Source organism: Salvelinus fontinalis, chromosome 31 (genome assembly GCF_029448725.1).
Source record: "Salvelinus fontinalis isolate EN_2023a chromosome 31, ASM2944872v1, whole genome shotgun sequence".
In the NCBI taxonomy this organism is placed as follows: Eukaryota; Metazoa; Chordata; class Actinopteri; order Salmoniformes; family Salmonidae; genus Salvelinus; species Salvelinus fontinalis.
In genome coordinates, this window is record NC_074695.1 from 5,016,156 (window position 1) to 5,039,116 (window position 22,961).

The 22,961-nt window shown below is 46.6% G+C and overlaps 1 protein-coding gene across 4 annotated transcripts in view; it reads right to left on the bottom strand.

Annotated features, from left to right (window-relative positions):
- The window catches only part of cacna1fb (calcium channel, voltage-dependent, L type, alpha 1F subunit), a 197,851-nt gene that overhangs the window by 141,089 nt on the left and 33,801 nt on the right, over nt 1–22,961 (bottom strand). For all 4 annotated transcript variants that reach the window (XM_055891144.1, XM_055891142.1, XM_055891143.1 and 1 more), the window contains exons 4-5: nt 8,710–8,849; nt 6,714–6,868 (exon numbers count right to left, since the gene is read on the bottom strand). In XM_055891144.1, the coding sequence (XP_055747119.1) occupies nt 6,714–6,868; nt 8,710–8,849 (295 nt within the window). The remainder of the gene's footprint in view (nt 1–6,713; nt 6,869–8,709; nt 8,850–22,961) is intronic.

Below are 22,961 nucleotides of genomic sequence, written 5' to 3' on the forward strand. Positions count from 1 at the left end.
ACACACTGGTCAGTAGACTGGTCAACACACTGGTCAGTAGACTGGTCAACACACTGGTCAACACACTGGTCAGTACACTGGTCAACACACTGGTCAACATACTGGTCAACATACTGGTCAACACACTGGTCAACACACTGGTCAACACACTGGTCAGTAGACTGGTCAACACACTGGTCAGTAGACTGGTCAACACACTGGTCAACATACTGGTCAACATACTGGTCAACACACTGGTCAACACACTGGTCAACACACTGGTCAGTAGACTGGTCAACACACTGGTCAACACACTGGTCAGTAGACTGGTCAACACACTGGTCAACACACTGGTCAGTAGACTGGTCAACACACTGGTCAACACACTGGTCAGTAGACTGGTCAACACACTGGTCAGTAGACTGGTCAACATACTGGTCAACATACTGGTCAACACACTGGTCAACACACTGGTCAACACACTGGTCAACACACTGGTCAGTAGACTGGTCAACACACTGGTCAGTAGACTGGTCAACACACTGGTCAGTACACTGGTCAACACACTGGTCAACACACTGGTCAACACACTGGTCAGTAGACTGGTCAACACACTGGTCAGTAGACTGGTCAACACACTGGTCAGTAGACTGGTCAACACACTGGTCAACACACTGGTCAGTAGACTGGTCAACACATTGGTCAGTAGACTGGTCAACACACTGGTCAACACACTGGTCAGTAGACTGGTCAACACACTGGTCAACACACTGGTCAACACACTGGTCAGTAGACTGGTCAACACACTGGTCAACACACTGGTCAGTAGACTGGTCAACACACTGGTCAGTAGACTGGTCAACACACTGGTCAGTAGACTGGTCAACACACTGGTCAACACACTGGTCAGTAGACTGGTCAACACACTGGTCAACATACTGGTCAACACACTGGTCAGTAGACTGGTCAACACACTGGTCAACACACTGGTCAGTAGACTGGTCAACACACTGGTCAACACACTGGTCAACACACTGGTCAGTAGACTGGTCAACACACTGGTCAGTAGACTGGTCAACACACTGGTAAGTAGACTGGTCAACACACTGGTCAGTACACTGGTCAGTAGACTGGTCAACACACTGGTCAACACACTGGTCAGTAGACTGGTCAACACACTGGTCAACACACTGGTCAACACACTGGTCAACACACTGGTCAACATACTGGTCAGTAGACTGGTCAGTAGACTGGTCAACACACTGGTCAGTATACTGGTCAGTTGACTGGTCAGTAGACTGGTCAGTAGACTGGTCAACACACTGGTCAGTAGACTGGTCAACACACTGGTCAGAAGACTGGTCAACACACTGGTCAACACACTGGTCAGTAGACTGGTCAACACACTGGTCAGTAGACTGGTCAACACACTGGTCAACACACTGGTCAGTAGACTGGTCAACATACTGGTCAACACACTGGTCAACACACTGGTCAACACACTGGTCAGTAGACTGGTCAACACACTGGTCAGTAGACTGGTCAACACACTGGTCAACACACTGGTCAACATACTGGTCAACACACTGGTCAGTAGACTGGTCAACACACTGGTCAGTAGACTGGTCAACACACTGGTCAGTAGACTGGTCAACACACTGGTCAGTACACTGGTCAGTAGACTGGTCAACACACTGGTCAACACACTGGTCAGTAGACTGGTCAACACACTGGTCAACACACTGGTCAACACACAGGTCAACACACTGGTCAACACACTGGTCAACCATATATATCCTGGTCCTCTCTACGTGTATCTGTCATCACCGTCTGGTCCTCTCTACGCGTATCTGTCATCACCTCTTGGTCCTCTCTACGTGTATCTGTCATCACCTCTTGGTCCTCTCTACGTGTATCTGTCATCTCCTCTTGGTCCTCTCTACGTGTATCTGTCATCACCGCCTGGTCCTCTCTACATGTGTCTGGTCTGTCATCACCACCTGGTCCTTTCTACATGTGTCTGGTCTGTCTTCACCGCCTGGTCCTCTCTATGTGTGTCTGTCATCACCTCCTGGTCCTCTCTACGTGTGTCTGTCATCACGTCCTGGTCCTCTCTACATGTGTCTGGTCTGTCATCACCACCTGGTCCTCTCTACGTGTGTCTGTCATCACGTCCTGGTCCTCTCTACATGTGTCTGGTCTGTCATCACCACCTGGTCCTCTCTACGTGTATCTGTCATCACCGTCTGGTCCTCTCTACGTGTATCTGTCATCACCGTCTGGTCCTCTCTACGTATATCTGTCATCCCCGTCTGGCCCTCTCTACGTGTATCTGTCATCACCATCTGGTCCTCTCTACGTGTATCTGTCATCACCGTCTGGTCCTCTCTACGTGTATCTGTCATCACCGTCTGGCCCTCTCTACGTGTATCTGTCATCACCATCTGGTCCTCTCTACGTGTATCTGTCATCCCCGTCTGGCCCTCTCTACGTGTATCTGTCATCACCGTCTAGTCCTCTCTACGTGTATCTGTCATCACCGTCTGGTCCTCTCTACGTGTATCTGTCATCACCGTCTGGTCCTCTCTACGTGTATCTGTCATCACCGTCTGGTCCTCTCTACGTGTATCTGTCATCACCGTCTGGTCCTCTCTACGTGTATCTGTCATCACCGTCTGGTCCTCTCTACGTGTATCTGTCATCACCGTCTGGTCCTCTCTACGTGTATCTGTCATCACCGTCTGGTCCTCTCTACATGTATCTGTCATCACCGTCTGGTCCTCTCTACATGTATCTGTCATCACCGTCTGGTCCTCTCTACGTGTATCTGTCATCACCGTCTGGTCCTCTCTACGTGTATCTGTCATCACCATCTGGTCCTCTCTACGTGTATCTGTCATCACCGTCTGGTCCTCTCTACGTGTATCTGTCATCACCGTCTGGTCCTCTCTACATGTATCTGTCATCACCGTCTGGTCCTCTCTACGTGTATCTGTCATCACCGTCTGGTCCTCTCTATGTGTATCTGTCATCACCTCCTGTGTGTGTGTCATAACGTGTGTGTTCGTGTCCATGTGTGAGTGTCGTAGAGCCTGGTCTCTCTTAATGTTTATATAGCATGGCATGGCCTTAGGAGTGCAACATGAGTCAAGTTCTTGTGTGGGAACGAACAACAGCCAAGTCTCTGGGGGCTTTAGTTAGCAGTCAACCATGGAGAACAGAACCAACCACGCAACACAACTACAGTACAGAATAAAGACCAGAACCAACCACACTACACAGAACTATATAGTCCCTTCAGCTCCAGACAACTACACAGAACTATATAGTCCCTTCAGCTCCAGACAACTACACAGAACTATATAGTCCCTTCAGCTCCATACAACTATACAGAACTATATAGTCCCTTCAGCTCCAGACAACTACACAGAACTATATAGTCCCTTCAGCTCCAGACAACTATACAGAACTATATAGTCCCTTCAGCTCCAGACAACTACACAGAACTATATAGTCCCTTCAGCTCCAGACAACTACACAGAACTATATAGTCCCTTCAGCTCCATACAACTATACAGAACTATATAGTCCCTTCAGCTCCAGACAACTACACAGAACTATATAGTCCCTTCAGCTCCAGACAACTATACAGAACTATATAGTCCCTTCAGCTCCAGACAACTACACAGAACTATATAGTCCCTTCAGCTCCAGACAACTACACAGAACTATATAGTCCCTTCAGCTCCAGACAACTACACAGAACTATATAGTCCCTTCAGCTCCATACAACTATACAGAACTATATAGTCCCTTCAGCTCCATACAACTATACAGAACTATATAGTCCCTTCAGCTCCAGACAACTACACAGAACTATACAGTCCCTTCAGCTCCATACAACTACACAGAACTATATAGTCCCTTCAGCTCCATACAAATACACAGAACTATATAGTCCCTTCAGCTCCAGACAACTACATAGAAGTGTACAAGCCTGTGCTGGCGTTGCTGCCACAATGTGCTGAATCACAGACACTATTCCTAAAGATGATCTTCTTGGTTGGTGTACACAAACACAAACACAAACATAAACACAAACACAAACACAAACACAAACACGAGAATTTAAAGTCTTTGGTCAGCTGCTTGATTACGTTGTAAGACCTCCCGTCCCTTTAACACCCCCGTCCCCTTAAGACCTCCCGTCCCCTTAAGACCTCCCGTCCCCTTAACACCCCCGTCCCCTTAAGACCTCCCGTCCCCTTAAGACCTCCCGTCCCCTTAAGACCTCCCGTCCCCTTAACACCCCCGTCCCCTTAAGACCTCCCGTCCCCTTAAGACCTCCCGTCCCCTTAACACCCCCGTCCCCTTAAGACCTCCCGTCCCCTTAAGACCTCCCGTCCCCTTAAGACCTCCCGTCCCCTTAACACCCCCGTCCCCTTAAGACCTCCCGTCCCCTTAAGACCTCCCGTCCCCTTAAGACCCCCTTAAGACCTCCCGTCCCCTTAAGACCTCCCGTCCCCTTAAGACCTCCCGTCCCCTTAAGACCTCCCGTCCCCTTAACACCCCCGTCCCCTTAAGACCTCCCGTCCCCTTAAGACCTCCCGTCCCCTTAAGACCTCCCGTCCCCTTAACACCCCCGTCCCCTTAAGACCTCCCGTCCCCTTAAGACCTCCCGTCCCCTTAAGACCTCCCGTCCCCTTAACACCCCCGTCCCCTTAAGACCTCCCGTCCCCTTAAGACCTCCCGTCCCCTTAAGACCCCCTTAAGACCTCCCGTCCCCTTAAGACCTCCCGTCCCCTTAAGACCTCCCGTCCCCTTAAGACCTCCCGTCCCCTTAAGACCCCTTTAAGACCTCCCGTCCCCTTAAGACCTCCCGTCCCCTTAAGACCTCCCGTCCCCTTAAGACCTCCCGTCCCCTTAAGACCCCCTTAAGACCTCCCGTCCCCTTAAGACCCCCTTAAGACCTCCCGTCCCCTTAAGACCTCCCGTCCCCTTAAGACCTCCCGTCCCCTTAAGACCTCCCGTCCCCTTAAGACCCCCTTAAGACCTCCCGTCCCCTTAACACCTCCCGTCCCCTTAAGACCTCCCGTCCCCTTAACACCTCCCGTCCCCTTAACACCCCCGTCCCCTTAAGACCCCCTTAAGACCCCCTTAAGACCTCCCGTCCCCTTAAGACCCCCTTAAGACCTCCCGTCCCCTTAAGACCTCCCGTCCCCTTAACACCCCCGTCCCCTTAAGACCTCCCGTCCCCTTAACACCCCCGTCCCCTTAACACCCCCGTCCCCTTAACACCTCCCGTCCCCTTAACACCTCCCGTCCCCTTAAGACCTCCCGTCCCCTTAACACCTCCCGTCCCCTTAACACCCTCGTCCCCTTAAGACCCCTTTAAGACCCCCTTAAGACCTCCCGTCCCCTTAAGACCCCCTTAAGACCTCCCGCCCCCTTAAGACCTCCCGTCCCCTTAAGACCTCCCGTCCCCTTAACACCCCCGTCCCCTTAAGACCTCCCGTCCCCTTAACACCCCCGTCCCCTTAAGACCTCCCGTCCCCTTAACACCCCCGTCCCCTTAAGACCTCCCGTCCCCTTAACACCCCCGTCCCCTTAAGACCTCCCGTCCCCTTAACACCCCCGTCCCCTTAAGACCTCCCGTCCCCTTAACACCCCCGTCCCCTTAACACCCCCGTCCCCTTAACACCCCCGTCCCCTTAAGACCTCCCGTCCCCTTAACACCCCCGTCCCCTTAAGACCTCCCGTCCCCTTAACACCCCCGTCCCCTTAAGACCTCCCGTCCCCTTAAGACCTCCTTAAGACCTCCCGTCCCCTTAAGACCTCCCGTCCCCTTAACACCCCCGTCCCCTTAACACCCCCGTCCCCTTAAGACCCCCTTAAGACCTCCCGTCCCCTTAAGACCTCCTTAAGACCTCCCGTCCCCTTAAGACCTCCCGTCCCCTTAAGACCTCCCGTCCCCTTAACACCCCCGTCCCCTTAACACCCCCGTCCCCTTAAGACCTCCCGTCCCCTTAAGACCTCCCGTCCCCTTAAGACCTCCCGTCCCCTTAACACCCCCGTCCCCTTAAGACCTCCCGTCCCCTTAACACCCCCGTCCCCTTTTGGTCGGACCTGCGAAACTGTGATTTCTGCTCCTTAGACCATGTCTCCCATTCCGTTCCTGACAGATTCTACAATACCAGTTTACGTAGATCTGTCCGTGAAAGATTACAGCGACACAACCATGCCAACTGTCATTTACTCCTGATTATTATTTGACCATGCTGGTCATTTATGAACATTTTGAACATCTTGGCCATGTTCTGTTATAATCTCCACCCGGCACAGCCAGAAGAGGACTGGCCACCCCTCATAGCCTGGTTCCTCTCTAGGTTTCTTCCTAGGTTTTGGCCTTTCTAGCGAGTTTTTCCTAGCCACCGTGCTTCTACACCTGCATTGCTTGCTGTGTTGGGGGGTTTAAGGCTGGGTTTCTGTACAGCACTTCGAGATATTAGCTGATGTACGAAGGGCTATATAAAATAAACTTGATTTGATTTGATTTTTAACACAGAACAGTTCTGCTTCTGCTTCTGCTCCGTACACAACGTGACGGAATCACAAACACTGGAAAACACGCTTCTCCTGAAATGATCTGGTCGTTGGAAATGGTTTACACCTACAGCACATGCACATATACAGACAAGTAGATGCACGACCGCCCAACCCCCCCCTCTACTCACTAGGTACTCCTGAGACCAGCCGTAGGGGCCTCAGTACTCTGAAGGCACGGAGAGCTTTGACATCCAGACCTCCGGGTTTCCCTGGCACGTGGTGGGTCGACGCGGCCTCCCCAGTGGCCTTATGGGTCATCGTCTCCAGGACGACACTGAACAGCCTGGAACACACATCGTCGGCCGAGTTAGACGGCCTACAGTACAATACATCATCATCATCATCATCACCATCATCAGCTGAGTTAGATGGCCTACTGAATAACACATAATCATCCCCATTACCTAGGATACATTACAGCCCAATAATGTGGTGCACAAGTATAGCCTGGTAGTCAAGTATAGCCTGGTAGTCAAGTATAGCCTGGTAGTCCAGTATAGCCTGGTAGTCAAGTATAGCCTGGTAGTCAAGTATAGCCTGGTAGTCAAGTATAGCCTGGTAGTCAAGCATAGCCTGGTAGTCAAGTATAGCCTGGTAGTCAAGTATAGTCTGGTAGTCAAGTATAGCCTGGTAGTCAAGTATAGCCTGGTAGTCAAGTATAGCCTGGTAGTCAAGTATAGCCTGGTAGTCAAGTATAGCCTGGTAGTCAAGTATAGCCTGGCAGTCAAGTATAGCCTGGTAGTCAAGTATAGCCTGGTAGTCAAGTATAGCCTGGTAGTCAAGTATAGCCTGGTAGTCAAGTATAGCCTGGTAGTCAAGTATAGCCTGGTAGTCCAGTATAGCCTGGTAGTCCAGTATAGCCTGGTAGTCAAGTATAGCCTGACAGTCAAGCATAGCCTGATGGTCAAGTCAGCTTGTGCTTTAGCCGACACCTTGACATGACACACATCAATGACTTGTCAACAATGGAGCAGTTGTCTACCCCAGACTGAGATCAGGATAGCCTGCTTTATAGGGCCGTATTTTACAATGGTATATTTATTTGTTATTGCTTTGTTGTTGTGCTCTATAGTGTTTTTGCAATTGCAGACTGATTCCCATCAACGTGTATCCACTAAGGAGCTTTAAACCCACTGATAGACAAAGAGAGAGAGAGAGTGAGAGGGAGGAGAAGAGAGATAGTGAGAGAGCGAGAGAGAGAGAAAGAGAGAGAGAGAGGAAGGAGAAGAGATCGTGAGAGAGCGAGAGAGAGAGAAAGCGAGAGAGAGAGAGAGAGAGAGAGAGAGAGAGGGGGGGAGGAGAAGAGATAGTGAGAGAATGAGAGAGAGAAAGAGAGAGAGAGGGAGGAGAAGAGATAGTGAAAGAGCGAGAGAGAGGGAGAGAGAGAGAGAGAGAGAGGGAGAGAGAGAGAGAGAGAGAGACAGAGAGAGAGAGAGAGAGAGAGAGGAGAGGAAAGCCAAGGGAGTCTGGGTCAGATTAAGAGACAAACAGGGACAGGGGATGGAGAAAGAGAGGCAGTGAGAGAGAGGGAAAGGGAGGGGGAGATGGGAAGGGAGGGGGAGAGGGAAAGGGAGGGGGAGAGGAAAAGGGAGGGGGAGAGGAAAATTGAGATAAAGAGAAGGGGAGTGAGGGAGAGAAAGAGAGGAGAGAAAGAGAAAGAGAGGGAGGAGGGGATAGGAGTTTGTGTGCCAGAGACTGCCAGATCATTCTAGATCCAGATTATCCATAAGCAGGAGAGAGAGCAAAAGGGAAGAGATGGAGGAAGTATGGGGGGTTGGAGGAGAGGAGCAGAGATGGAGGGATGGAGGAGAGTAGCAGCGATGGAGGGTTGGAGGAGAGGAGGAGAGATGGAGGGATGGAGGAGAGGAGCAGAGATGGAGGGATGGAGGAGAGGAGCAGAGACGGAGGGATGGAGGAGAGGAGCAGAGATGGAGGGATGAAGGAGAGATTAAGTTAATAAATAAACAAGGTACAGTTAAGGACACAGAAGAGAGATGGAGAGGAGAGATGGAGGAGACATTGAGGAGAGATAGAACGTGGGGGGGGGGGGGAGACAACCTTAAGAGGTAGAGAACGATTCTAACAATAAGAGTTGGAGCAGGTAAAAGGACCATTCTGTTTTACCCGACGATAACAATGACAAAGTCCAACAAGTTCCATCCGTTGCGGATGTAGGAGCTGGGGTGCATCACTAAGCCATACGCCAAAATCTTCAGAAAGGTCTCAATGGTGAAGATAATCAGAAACACATATTCCACTTGTTCCTGGAGAAAGAAGAGACAGAAGCAAAAAAAAAACAATATCAGACGTTATATCTGTGAATTCAAATCCGACATAATTTCCACCAGCCAGGCATGAATAACACAAACATACTGATTTTACAAAAAGTACGATGAAAAAAGTAAATTACTCAAATGTAAAAAGTGAAATGTCAGTTTTGTCTTTCTGTTCCAATTGATCAAATCCGGTTTGGATTGTCTATGGACTGTAGAATGTGTTTGGTATTAGAGGAGAGGACTCTAGAATGTGTTTGGTATTAGAGGAGAGGACTCTAGAATGTGTTTGGTATTAGAGGACTCTAGAATGTGTTTGGTATTAGAGGACTGTAGAATGTGTCTGGTATTAGAGGACTCTAGAATGTGTTTGGTATTAGAGGAGAGGACTCTAGAATGTGTTTGGTATTAGAGGAGAGGACTGTAGAATGTGTTTGGTATTAGAGGAGAGGACTCTAGAATGTGTTTGTTATTAGAGGAGAGGACTCTAGAATGTGTTTGGTATTAGAGGAGAGGACTCTAGAATGTGTTTGTTATTAGAGGAGAGGACTCTAGAATGTGTTTGGTATTAGAGGAGAGGACTCTAGAATGTGTTTGGTATTAGAGGAGAGGACTCTAGAATGTGTTTGGTATTAGAGGAGAGGACTCTAGAATGTGTTTGGTATTAGAGGACTGTAGAATGTGTTTGGTATTAGAGGAGAGGACTCTAGAATGTGTTTGGTATTAGAGGACTGTAGAATGTGTTTGGTATTAGAGGACTGTAGAATGTGTTTGGTATTAGAGGAGAGGACTGTAGAATGTGTTTGGTATTAGAGGAGAGGACTGTAGAATGTGTTTGGTATTAGAGGAGAGGACTCTAGAATGTGTTTGGTATTAGAGGAGAGGACTGTAGAATGTGTTTGGTATTAGAGGAGAGGACTCTAGAATGTGTTTGGTATTAGAGGAGAGGACTGTAGAATGTGTTTGGTATTAGAGGAGAGGACTGTAGAATGTGTTTGTTATTAGAGGAGAGGACTCTAGAATGTGTTTGGTATTAGAGGAGAGGACTCTAGAATGTGTTTGGTATTAGAGGAGAGGACTGTAGAATGTGTTTGGTATTAGAGGAGAGGACTGTAGAATGTGTTTGTTATTAGAGGAGAGGACTCTAGAATGTGTTTGGTATTAGAGGAGAGGACTCTAGAACGTGTTTGGTATTAGAGGAGAGGACTCTAGAATGTGTTTGGTATTAGAGGAGAGGACTCTAGAATGTGTTTGGTATTAGAGGAGAGGACTCTAGAATGTGTTTGGTATTAGAGGACTGTAGAATGTGTTTGGTATTAGAGGAGAGGACTGTAGAATGTGTTTGGTATTAGAGGAGAGGACTGTAGAATGTGTTTGGTATTAGAGGAGAAGACTCTAGAATGTGTTTGGTATTAGAGGAGAGGGCTGTAGAATGTGTTTGGTATTAGAGGAGAGGACTGTAGAATGTGTTTGGTATTAGAGGAGAGGACTCTAGAATGTGTTTGGTATTAGAGGAGAGGACTGTAGAATGTGTTTGGTATTAGAGTAGAGGACTCTAGAATGTGTTTGGTATTAGAGGACTCTAGAATGTGTTTGGTATTAGAGGAGAGGACTCTAGAATGTGTTTGGTATTAGAGGAGAGGACTCTAGAATGTGTTTGGTATTAGAGGAGAGGACTCTAGAATGTGTTTGGTATTAGAGGAGAGGACTGTAGAATGTGTTTGGTATTAGAGGAGAGGATTCTAGAATGTGTTTGGTATTAGAGGAGAAGACTCTAGAATGTGTTTGGTATTAGAGGAGAGGACTCTAGAATGTGTTTGGTATTAGAGGAGAGGACTCTAGAATGTGTTTGGTATTAGAGGACTGTAGAATGTGTTTGGTATTAGAGGAGAGGACTGTAGAATGTGTTTGGTATTAGAGGAGAGGACTGTAGAATGTGTTTGGTATTAGAGGAGAAGACTCTAGAATGTGTTTGGTATTAGAGGAGAGGACTGTAGAATGTGTTTGGTATTAGAGGAGAGGACTGTACTATGTGTTTGGTATTAGAGGAGAGGACTTTAGAATGTGTTTGGTATTAGAGGAGAGGACTGTAGAATGTGTTTGGTATTAGAGGAGAGGACTCTAGAATGTGTTTGGTATTAGAGGACTCTAGAATGTGTTTGGTATTAGAGGAGAGGACTCTAGAATGTGTTTGGTATTAGAGGAGAGGACTCTAGAATGTGTTTGGTATTAGAGGAGAGGACTCTAGAATGTTTGGTATTAGAGGAGAGGACTGTAGAATGTGTTTGGTATTAGAGGAGAGGACTCTAGAATGTGTTTGGTATTAGAGGAGAAGACTCTAGAATGTGTTTGGTATTAGAGGAGAGGACTCTAGAATGTGTTTGGTATTAGAGGAGAGGACTCTAGAATGTGTTTGGTATTAGAGGACTGTAGAATGTGTTTGGTATTAGAGGAGAGGACTCTAGAATGTGTTTGGTATTAGAGGAGAGGACTCTAGAATGTGTTTGGTATTAGAGGAGAGGACTCTAGAATGTGTTTGGTATTAGAGGAGAGGACTCTAGAATGTGTTTGGTATTAGAGGAGAGGACTCTAGAATGTGTTTGGTATTAGAGGAGAGGACTGTAGAATGTGTTTGGTATTAGAGGAGAGGACTCTAGAATGTGTTTGGTATTAGAGGAGAGGACTCTAGAATGTGTTTGGTATTAGAGGAGAGGACTGTAGAATGTGTTTGGTATTAGAGGACTGTAGAATGTGTTTGGTATTAGAGGAGAGGACTCTAGAATGTGTTTGGTATTAGAAGAGAGGACTGTAGAATGTGTTTGGTATTAGAGGACTGTAGAATGTGTTTGGTATTAGAGGAGAGGACTCTAGAATGTGTTTGGTATTAGAGGAGAGGACTGTAGAATGTGTTTGGTATTAGAGGAGAGGACTCTAGAATGTGTTTGGTATTAGAGGAGAGGACTCTAGAATGTGTTTGGTATTAGAGGAGAGGACTCTAGAATGTGTTTGGTATTAGAGGAGAGGACTCTAGAATGTGTTTGGTATTAGAGGAGAGGACTGTAGAATGTGTTTGGTATTAGAGGAGAGGACTGTAGAATGTGTTTGGTATTAGAGGAGAGGACTCTAGAATGTGTTTGGTATTAGAGGAGAGGACTCTAGAATGTGTTTGGTATTAGAGGAGAGGACTGTAGAATGTGTTTGGTATTAGAGGAGAGGACTGTAGAATGTGTTTGGTATTAGAGGAGAGGACTCTAGAATGTGTTTGGTATTAGAGGAGAGGACTGTAGAATGTGTTTGGTATTAGAGGAGAGGACTCTAGAATGTGTTTGGTATTAGAGGAGAGGACTGTAGAATGTGTTTGGTATTAGAGAAGAGGACTCTAGAATGTGTTTGGTATTAGAGGAGAGGACTGTAGAATGTGTTTGGTATTAGAGGAGAGGACTCTAGAATGTGTTTGGTATTAGAGGAGAGGACTGTAGAATGTGTTTGGTATTAGACAAAGGGGTTCGTGAGCCTTTCACAGGATTACCAATCTGCCATTATCCCTCTCTCTGTCTCTCCGTAACTCTTTGTCTGGATGGATTGGCAGACACACTGCCCAGACCTGAGACACACACACACACACACTCACGGATACATACACACACAGAGACACTGCCTCACACACACATTGGCCCGGCCTGCTACTACAAACACATATGTGTGCATGCGCGCGCACACACACACACACACACACACACACACACACACACACACACACACACACACACACACACACACACACACACACACACACACACACACACACACATACACACACACACACACACACACACACACACACACACACACACACACACACACACACACACACACACACACACACACACACACACACACACACACACGCACACATAGGTGTCCCTTCCTCATACACAGTCACTCTATTGACTGTTGTACAGTGATACAGAGCCTTGGGAAACTATTCAGACCCCTTTCCTTCTTCCACATTTTGTTACGTTACAGCCTTATTCTGAAATGTATGAAATAAAAACATGTCCTCAGCAATCTACACACAATACCCCGATAATGACAAAGGGAAAACAAATGTTTGCAAATGTATTAAAATTTTTAAAACAGAAATACCTTATTTAAATATTCAGACCCTTTGCTATGAGATTTGAAATTGAGCTCAGGTGCATCCTGTTTCCATTGATCATCCTTGAGATGTTTCTACAACTTGATTGGAGTCCACCTGTGGTAAATTCAATTGATTGGACATGATTTGGAAAGGCACACACCTGTCTATATAAGTTCCCACAGTTGACAATGCATGTCAAAGCAAAAACCAAGCCATGAGGTCGAAGGAATTGTCCCTAGAGCTCTGAGACAGGATTGTGTCGAGGCACAGATCAACCTCCAACCTGACAGAGCTTGAGAGGATCTTCAGAGAAGAATGGGAGAAACTCCCCAAGTACAGGTGTGCCAGGCTTGTAACGTCATACCCAAGAAGACTCAATGATGTAATCGCTGCCAAAGGTGCTTCAACAAAGTACTGAGTAAAGGGTCTGAATACTTATGTAAATGTGACATTTCAGCTTTTTATTTGTAATACATTTGCAAAAATGTATAAAAACCAGTTTTTGCTTCGTCATTATTGGGTATTGTGATGTCATTATTGGGTATTGTGATGTCATTATTGGGTATTGTGATGTCATTATTGGGTATTGTGATGTCATTATTGGGTATTGTGATGTCATTATTGGGTATTGTGATGTCATTATTGGGTATTGTGTGTAGATTGATGAGGAAACGTTTATTTTTAAATCAATGTCAGAATAAGGCTGTAACGTAACAAAATGTGGAAAAAGTCAAGGGGTCTGAATACTTTCTGAACGCACTGTATGGTAATGCCCCACACACACACACACACACACACACACACACACACACACACACACACACACACACACACACACACACACACACACACACACACACACACACACACACACACACACACACACACACACACACACACACACACACACACACACACACACTGTCCTCAGCCAAACCCTTTTCATTCTTACACACATATCACCCTCCAGTACTGTTGCAGCTTTGGTTTCAATTATCACAGAAAGCAAAAGCACAAAATCCTCACGTAAAACCCCCCCCAAAATAACCTTTTCAAAGTGCTGTCAGAATGACCACAGTATGAAACAGCACCGTCTGAAACACATCAACACAATGGAAACGGAAATACCTTAATTTTTTGCCTGTTACGGTTGTCATTTTTTTTGTCCGTTTGATCATTGACCACGTGTGCACAGTATTCTGGATAGTAGCTCATTTCCTGCTTAACGTCTTATTCTAGATAAGCTGTTACAACGTACCTATAGTATCCCCTGTGCCATGAATAAATAATAAATAATAAATAATAATAAACAGAATATTCATAATCTAAGTATACGGGTTAAAAGGAAGTAGTAACTCAAATCTGGACACGGACTGTAGGCTTATAACCTCTCACATAGTGTAATACAATACTAACTCCTGCAGAATTATGAAACTATTACAACAAATGTTAATTTTGTGGAGCGTGGAGAAATATCTTTTTCTTTTGTCATATCATGTGTTTGGGTGTGTAACGTGTTACCGTTGACTCTGTTATGCAAGCAGACAATACTTCAACCACAGAAAATATGCATCTAACCTGAAGTCTTATCAGAAACGGGTTTTTTTGGGCCATTTTCGCCGTTTAAAAAAACCCAACATTTCCTTACAACCGGTCGATATTTGGACATTTTGAACAGGATCAATCTTTCCCACTGTTTTTGAGTTATTGCGTTTTTTTCTTTTTTTTTACCCGGTCCCTAAACGAAACAGACAACTTTACCGGTGTTAACTAGATAAGTAATGCATTCATTCTATCAATGTAAGACATTATTCTGGTGAGCACTACTTTATGACAGAAGAGAAGCTGTATAGTGTCGTCCTGGAGACGATGACCCATAAGGCCACTGGGGAGGCCTTATGGGAAGCCTGGCGGTCTGGACGTCAAACTCTATGTCGGAAATTATAAGCAGAAACTTCGGGGTGAAAGTAGCCAGTAGTAAATTATAGTAAATTGTGACTCGATTCAGGAAACTAGGCGTCTGTTGCGCATCACTACATCACAGGAGAAGCATTTGAACGTAAACCTTTAAAAAAAAATGGTATTATCAAAATGTGTTTTTTTGGCAGAAATACCTTCTGGAACTTTCATGTGCCTTAATAACAGACTTGTATGCCATCTGTAAACATGAATAAAATTAGCCACAGAAAAAGTCAGCTACCTTCCCGCTAGCCATGATTGGCTGAGATAATGAGTGGGCTGGACATGCCTAGAGATGAGTTCGGATTGGTCTGCAAACCAATCTATAACATGAGCTGGTCAGTATGTGTAGGTAATCCTTTCTAACGCAGATTTTTTTTAAAGATATCACGTAGAACTGCATCAGTGTTGCTCTCCACTTCCTGCAGGACCGAGCTTTGAAATCAGTGGAATTAGAGTATGATAGATAAGGAGATTGTGGCGTTTGATAGCAAATATGCAGACAGAGTTTAAAATAAAGAGTGTTGTATAAAACAGCTGTCTCCGGGATTACATCTTCAAACTAAAGGCAACCATGGCATCTGTGACAGAGAGGGAGAAGCATCCATCCATTTATACGGGTAAGAGACTCTAGCTAGCTACATTTTCAGATATTACACTTGTCTAATTTTGTCAGAAAGTCTTTTTCATTTCAAGTTAAAGTGTACTGTTAGCTAGTAAGCTAACGTTAGCTGTCTGGCTCGCTAGCTAACATGACGTGTATGATCTGTGAAGTAATATTATTTGTATTTCACAGACATTTGCTAGTTATAGCCTAATGTTAGCTAGCTAACATTGAACCTGGTAGGATAGCTACCTTCAGATTCATGCAGGGTAGTAACGTTATGAGTTGGGAGTATGGTTCATTGTTTAGCTAGCTAGCTAGCTACATGTCTTAACAAAAGACTCCACTATGCAAGTAACCATTTCAATAGAATGTTCATGATGTCACTATGACAACTGTTGATAGACGTAGCTGGTAAATTTGCTCGGTCTATCTACTCTGATTTCAGAGCGTTCTCGTCTGAGTGTGCCAGAGCGCAGAATAACTGACGAAATTATGAAACCTCAACAATATGGCCGGTGTCAGTAAACGTCTGCAAAAAAGCGTAATTAAATTGTTGCCAGCAGCACAGTTGCAGTCACCAACGCTGTGGATAACATACAAACAGCCGAACCAGCTCTGCTAGAGTGAGTAAAATTGTCAGTGAGCTGTTCTCTCATTTGTGTCTGGAAGTAGCTAGCAAGCTAGCCAACATTAGCCAGTTAGCTTGGGTGCTTGACTCCTGTTCCTAGGTCAGACGGATCAGATCAACCCTACTCCTCAACCAGAGTGTCCAGTGTGTTCTCTGATCAACCCTACTCCTCAACCAGAGTGTCCAGTGTGCTCTCAGATCAACCCTACTCCTCAGCCAGAGTGTCCAGTGTGCTCTCAGATCAACCCTACTCCTCAACCAGAGTGTCCAGTGTGCTCTCAGATCAACCCTACTCCTCAACCAGAGTGTCCAGTGTGCTCTCTGATCAACCCTACTCCTCAACCAGAGTGTCCAGTGTGCTCTCAGATTAACCCTACTCCTCGGCCAGTGTCCAGTGTGCTCTCTGATCAACCCTCCTCCTCAGCCAGAGTGTCCAGTGTGCTCTCAGATCAACCCTACTCCTCAACCAGAGTGTCCAGTGTGCTCTCTGATCAACCCTACTCCTCAACCAGAGTGTCCAGTGTGCTCTCTGATCAACCCTACTCCTCAACCAGTGTCCAGTGTGCTCTCAGATCAACCCTACTCCTCAACCAGAGTGTCCAGTGTGCTCTCTGATCAACCCTACTCCTCAACCAGAGTGTCCAGTGTGCTCTCTGATCAACCCTACTCCTCAACCAGTGTCCAGTGTGCTCTCAGATCAACCCTACTCCTCAACCAGAGTGTCCAGTGTGTCCTGCGTCTGGGCCGGCAGCCTTGCGAGGGTTAGCATGCTTAAATGTCTTACTCTCGTCGATCATGGAGAACAAAAGCCCACAATCCGTGGGTGCGGGCTGTGTCAGTGGCACTGTGTTATCCTCAAAGTGGGCGAAGAAGGTGTTTAGCTCGTCCGAGAGCAAGATGTCGGTCTCCGTGACGTGGCTGGTTTTCCCTTTGAAAACCGTGATTGTCTGGAGTCCCTACCACATAAGTCTCGTGTCTGAGCCGTTGAATTGAGATCCACTTTGTCTCTGTACTGACGGTTAGCCTGTTTGATTGCGTTATGCAGTGTAAAACTGCACTGTATATTCACAGTCACCTTGCCGTGGTTAAATTAGGTGGATCACGCTTTCATTTTTGTGCGAATGCTGCCATCTATCCATGTTTTTTTGGTTTGAGTAGGTTTTAATAGTCACAGTGGGAACAATATCCCCTATACACTTCCTGATGAACTCAGTCACCGTGTCCGTGTTATTCTCAGAGGCAACATATCCAAGTCCGCGTGATCAAAACAATCTTGAGGCATGGATTCCGATTGGGAAAACAAAGTCGTGATCTGATTTGCCGAATGGGAGGGCGGGGAAGGGCCTTGTAGCATGAAGAGAGACTAACACTGGTCCAGAGTTTTTGAAGCACGAGTACTATAGGCAATGTCTTGATAGAACGTCGGTAGCGTTTTCCTCAAATTTGTTAAAATCCCCAGGCACAATAAATTGGGCCTCAGGATATGTGGTTCCCAGTTGGCACAAAATCCAGTGTTGTTCCTTGAGGGCCGTCGTGGTATCGGCTTGAGGGGGAATATATATACTGCTGTAACTATAACCGATGAGAATTCTCTTGGGGGGGTAATATAGTCAACATTTGATTGTGAGGTCGGGTTAACTTCTTGAGAATACAGGGGGTGCTGTTTTCACATTAGCATAATTGCCTCTACAGATAAAACTGCCTCTTATTCAATTATTGCTGTTACTATATGCATATAACCATATGCCATTGGATAGAAAACAAGCTATGGTTTCTAAAACCGTTCCAATTTTGTCTCTGAGTCAAACACAGGTCATTTCACAGCACTTTCCCTGAGCCAGAAAAAGATTGCAAGATGTGTATGCTCGCTTCAAAGCTCTGCCTATATATGGTCACGCGACCTATGACCCGAAACACACTTCCTTCTTCTTCCTCTGGGTGTCTGGAAGACGTCAGAGGAGAAATTTTTTGTTTATCTTGTACTGACGTGAAATAAGACCTATTTCTTTAGCGTGACCGACAACTTCCGGTTTCCTGAGATGCGCGTTTAGAGAAGCCATTGACTTTTGTTATGCTGACGTTACGGATGAAAACTATCTCCGTGTCAAAGTTTGTTTGATACATGTGACCATATCACCGTAATGTATGTTTTTTCAATATAGTTTAATCAGATTATTAGAATTTTTTCGGGAGTTTTGCCGTGTTCCGTTCTTTGAGTTTTTTAACTTTGGACAGAGCCGTGCTAGTCGACCAGTACCCAGGCTAAATGAAGAGGGGAAGTTGCCATTGTGAATGGATTGAACGACTCATCAGGACTAAGGACACCTTGATCAACATTCTGATGAAAGACCAGCAATAGTAAGACCCAATTTACGATGTTATTTCATATATCTGTCGTGCATGTGAACTGGTCGCGCGCGTCCAGCTGGTTCTGGCTGGCCTGGTTATGCTAATTTAGCGCTACATTTTGTTTTCGCTATAAAACATTTAAAAAATCTGAAATATTGTTTGGATTCACCAGATGTTGGGCTTTCAATGTCTGTACGCTGTGTATTTTTTCTGAAATGTTTTAAGGCAAGTAATTAGTTATATAACGTTGGTCTCTGTAATTGTTCTAGCTGCATCAGCACTATATCAGATTGCAGCTGCAATGTAGAACTGTGATTTATACCTGAAAAATGCACATTTAAAAAAAAAAAACTATGCTATACCATAAATATGTTATCAGACTGTCATCTTATAAATTTGTTTGTTGGTTTGTGGCTATCAATATCTTAGTTTAGCCGAATTGGTGATAGCACCTGATGGAGTAAGAAACTGTTGGAGTAAGAAAATGGTGTCTTTTGCTAACGTGTTTAGCTAATAGATTTACATATTTTGTCTTCCCTGTAAAACATTAAAAAAATCTGAAATGGTGGTTTTATTCACAAGATCTGTGTCTTTCATTGGGTGTCTTGGACTTGTGATTTAATGATATTTAGATGCTACTATTTAATTGTGACGCTATGCTAGCGATGCTAATCAGTGTGTGGGGGGGGGGGGGGGTGCTCCCGGATCCGGGTTAGGTACTCTGTAGAGGTTAACAAAAGGACTTGAGTTTCTGTATGTTATCACAATCACACCATGAGTAGTTAATCATGAGACATACACTCCCACCTTTCTTCTTCCCGGAGAGTTCTTTATTCCTGTCTGCGCGATGAACTGAGAACCCAGCTGGCTGTATGGACGGGGACAGTATATCCTGAGAGAGCCATGATTCTGTGAAATAGAGTATGTTACAGTCCCTGACATCTCTCTGGAAGGAGATCCTCGCCCTGAGCTCCTCTACTTTCTTGTCCAGGGACTGAACATTAGCGAGTAATATACTCGGAAGCGGTGGATGGTGTGCACGCCTCCTGAGTCTGACTATAAGTCCACTCCGAATACGTCTTCTCCGCCGGCGGCGTCTTGGAGCAGCCTCTGGGATAAATTCAATTGCCCTGGGAGGTACAAAGAAAAGAATCCAATTCGGGAAAGTCGTATTTCTGGTCGTAATGCTGGTAAGTTACCGCCGCTCTGATATCCAAAAGTTATTTCCGGCTGTATGTAATAACACACAAAAAACTTAATGGGATAATGATGTAAGAAATAATCCACAAAAAAAAAATATACTGCAAAGTTGCTTTGGAGCTAGAAGCAGAGCTGCCATATCTGTCGTCATCATCTAGACTGAAATGTTTCCCAACAATGCAGATTTTTTTTTTAAATTATAGTGACAAGAAAAAATATATTTGATTTATGGTATCAAACAAAATGTATTACAATAATTCACGGTTCTTGGCATTGTGAGACTTCCTCCATGGCTTTGTGAGACTGTCCGAGGCTTCGTGAAACAGTCTGTGGCCAAAGACAGTCTCACGAAGCCATGGACAGTCCTGATTGCTTGTTTTTCATTTTGATACCCAGCCTCAGTCCTAGACCCAGTCCCAGTCCCAGTCCCAGCCTTAGCACCAGCCCCAGCCTCAGCCCTAGACCCAGTCCCAGTCCCAGTCCCAGCCCCAGCCTTAGCACCAGCCCCAGCCTCAGCCCTAGACCCAGTCCCAATCCGAGTCCCAGCCTTAGCACCAGCCCCAGTCCCAGTCCCTGTCCCAGTCCCTGCCCCAGTCCCAGCCCCAGTCCCAGCCCCAGTCCCTGTCCCAGCCCCAGTCCCAGCCCCAGCACCAGCCCCAGTACCTGTCCCAGCCCCTGTCCCTGTCCCAGTCCCAGCCCCAGTCCCAGCCCCAACCTCAGCACCAGCCCCAGTCCCTGTCCCAGTCCCACCCCCACCCCCAGTCCCAGTCCCAGCCTCAACACCAGTCCCAGCCCCAGTACCTGTCCCTGTCCCTGCCCCTGTCCCAGTCCCAGCCCCAGTCCCAGCCCCAACCTCAGCACCAGCCCCAGTCCCAGTCCCAGCCCCTGTCCCAGTCCCAGCCCCAGTCCCAGCCCCAGTCCCAGCCTCAGCACCAGTCCCAGTCCCTGTCCCTGTCTCAGCCCCAGCCTCAGCCTCAGCCTCAGCCCCAGCACCAGCACCAGCACCAGCACCAGCCCCTGTCCCAGTCCCAGTCCCTGTCCCTGTCCCAGTCCCTGTCCCTGTCCCAGTCCCTGTCCCAGTCCCAGCCTCAGCCCCTGCCAGTCTCAGCCCCAGCCCTAACCTCTGCCCCTACACTATCCAAATGTGTTTATACTACTCATCGCACACACTATTGTGAGGAGAGGGGGAGGGGAGAAAGAGAGAGCAAAATAGCACGAAAGAGTGAGGGGGTAGGGATGGAGGGATGGAGGGATGGAGAGAGTGAAGGGGGGAGGAGACATGGAGGAGAGAGTGAAGGGGGGAGGAGACAGGGAGGAGAGAGAGAGTAAGCTGCTTATCAGGACATAGAGCATTTAGAGCTGTCAAACGAACAGAGTGACTCTATGTCTCTATGTCAAATGACCAGACAGTCTCTCTGTCTCTCTGTCAAACGAACAGACAGTATCGCTGTCTCTCTGTCAAACGAACAGACAGTCTAGTCTCTCTGTCTCTCTGTCAAATGAACAGACAGTCTCTCTGTCTCTCTGTCAAACGAACAGACAGTATCGCTGTCTCTCTGTCAAACGAACAGACAGTCTAGTCTCTCTGTCTCTCTGTCAAACGAACAGACAGTATCGCTGTCTCTCTGTCAAACGAACAGACATTCTAGTCTCTCTGTCTCTCTGTCAAACGAACAAGAAGTCTCTCTGTCTCTCTGTCAAACGAACAAGAAGTCTCTCTGTCTCTCTGTGAAACGAACAAGAAGTCTCTCTGTCTCTCTGTCAAACGAACAAGAAGTCTCTCTGTCTCTCTGTCAAACGAACAAGAAGTCTCTCTGTCTCTCTGTCAAACGAACAAGAAGTCTCTCTGTCTCCCTGTCAAACGAACAAGAAGTATATCTGTCTCTCTGTCAAACGAACATAGAGTCTCTCTGTCTCTCTGCCAAACGAACAGACAGTCTCTCTGCCAAACTAACAGACAGTCTCTCTGCCAAACTAACAGACAGTCTCTCTGTCTCTCTGCCAAACTAACAGACAGTCTCTCTGTCTCTCTGCCAAACTAACAGACAGTCTCTCTGCCAAACGAACAGACAGTCTCTCTGCCAAACGAACAGACAGTCTCTCTGCCAAACTTACAGACAGTATCTCTGCCAAACTAACAGACAGTCTCTCTGTCAAACTAACAGACAGTCTCTCTGCCAAACTAACAGACAGTCTCTCTGCCAAACTAACAGACAGTCTCTCTGCCAAACTAACAGACAGTCTCTCTGCCAAACTAACAGACAGTCTCTCTGCCAAACTAACAGACAGTCTCCCTGTCAAACTAACAGACAGTATCTCTGCCAAACTAACAGACAGTCTCTGCCAAACTAACAGACAGTATCTCTGCCAAACTAACAGACAGTATCTCTGCCAAAGTAACACACAGTCTCTCTGCTAAACTAACAGACAGTATCTCTGCCAAACTAACAGACAGTATCTCTGCCAAACTAACTAACAGTCTCTGCCAAACGAACAGACAGTCTCTCTGCCAAACTAACAGACATTATCTCTGTCTCTCTGCCAAACTAACAGACAGTCTCTCTGCCAAACTAACAGACATTCTCTCTGTCTCTCTGTCAAATGAACAGACAGTTTCTCTGTCAAACAACCAGACAGTCTCTCTCTCTCTCTCTCTCTCTCTGCGAAACGAACATACAGTCTCACTGTCTCTCTGCCAAACGAACAGACAGTTTCACTCACTCTCCCTCTCCCTTGTCTCTCACAACCCTCACCCCTCTCTCTCTCCCCCCCAACCGCCCTCTTTTCAATTCCCTCTCTTTATCCCCATCGCTCTGTCCAACCCTCATCATCCCGCAGGTTGCGGGACACATACAATCATTACCGGAAGATGCAGTGTCCTCCAACTGGGGAACACACCGGAAGCTGCAGTGTCATCCCACTGGGGAACACACCGGAAGCTGCAGTGTCATCCCACTGGGGAACACACCGGAAGCTGCAGTGTCATCCCACTGGGGAACACACCGGAAGCTGCAGTGTCATCCCACTGGGGAACACACCGGAAGCTGCAGTGTCATCCCACTGGGGAACACACCGGAAGCTGCAGTGTCATCCCACTGGGGAACACACCGGAAGCTGCAGTGTCATCCCACTGGGGAACACACCGGAAGCTGCAGTGTCATCCCACTGGGGAACACACCGGAAGCTGCAGTGTCATCCCACTGGGGAACACACCGGAAG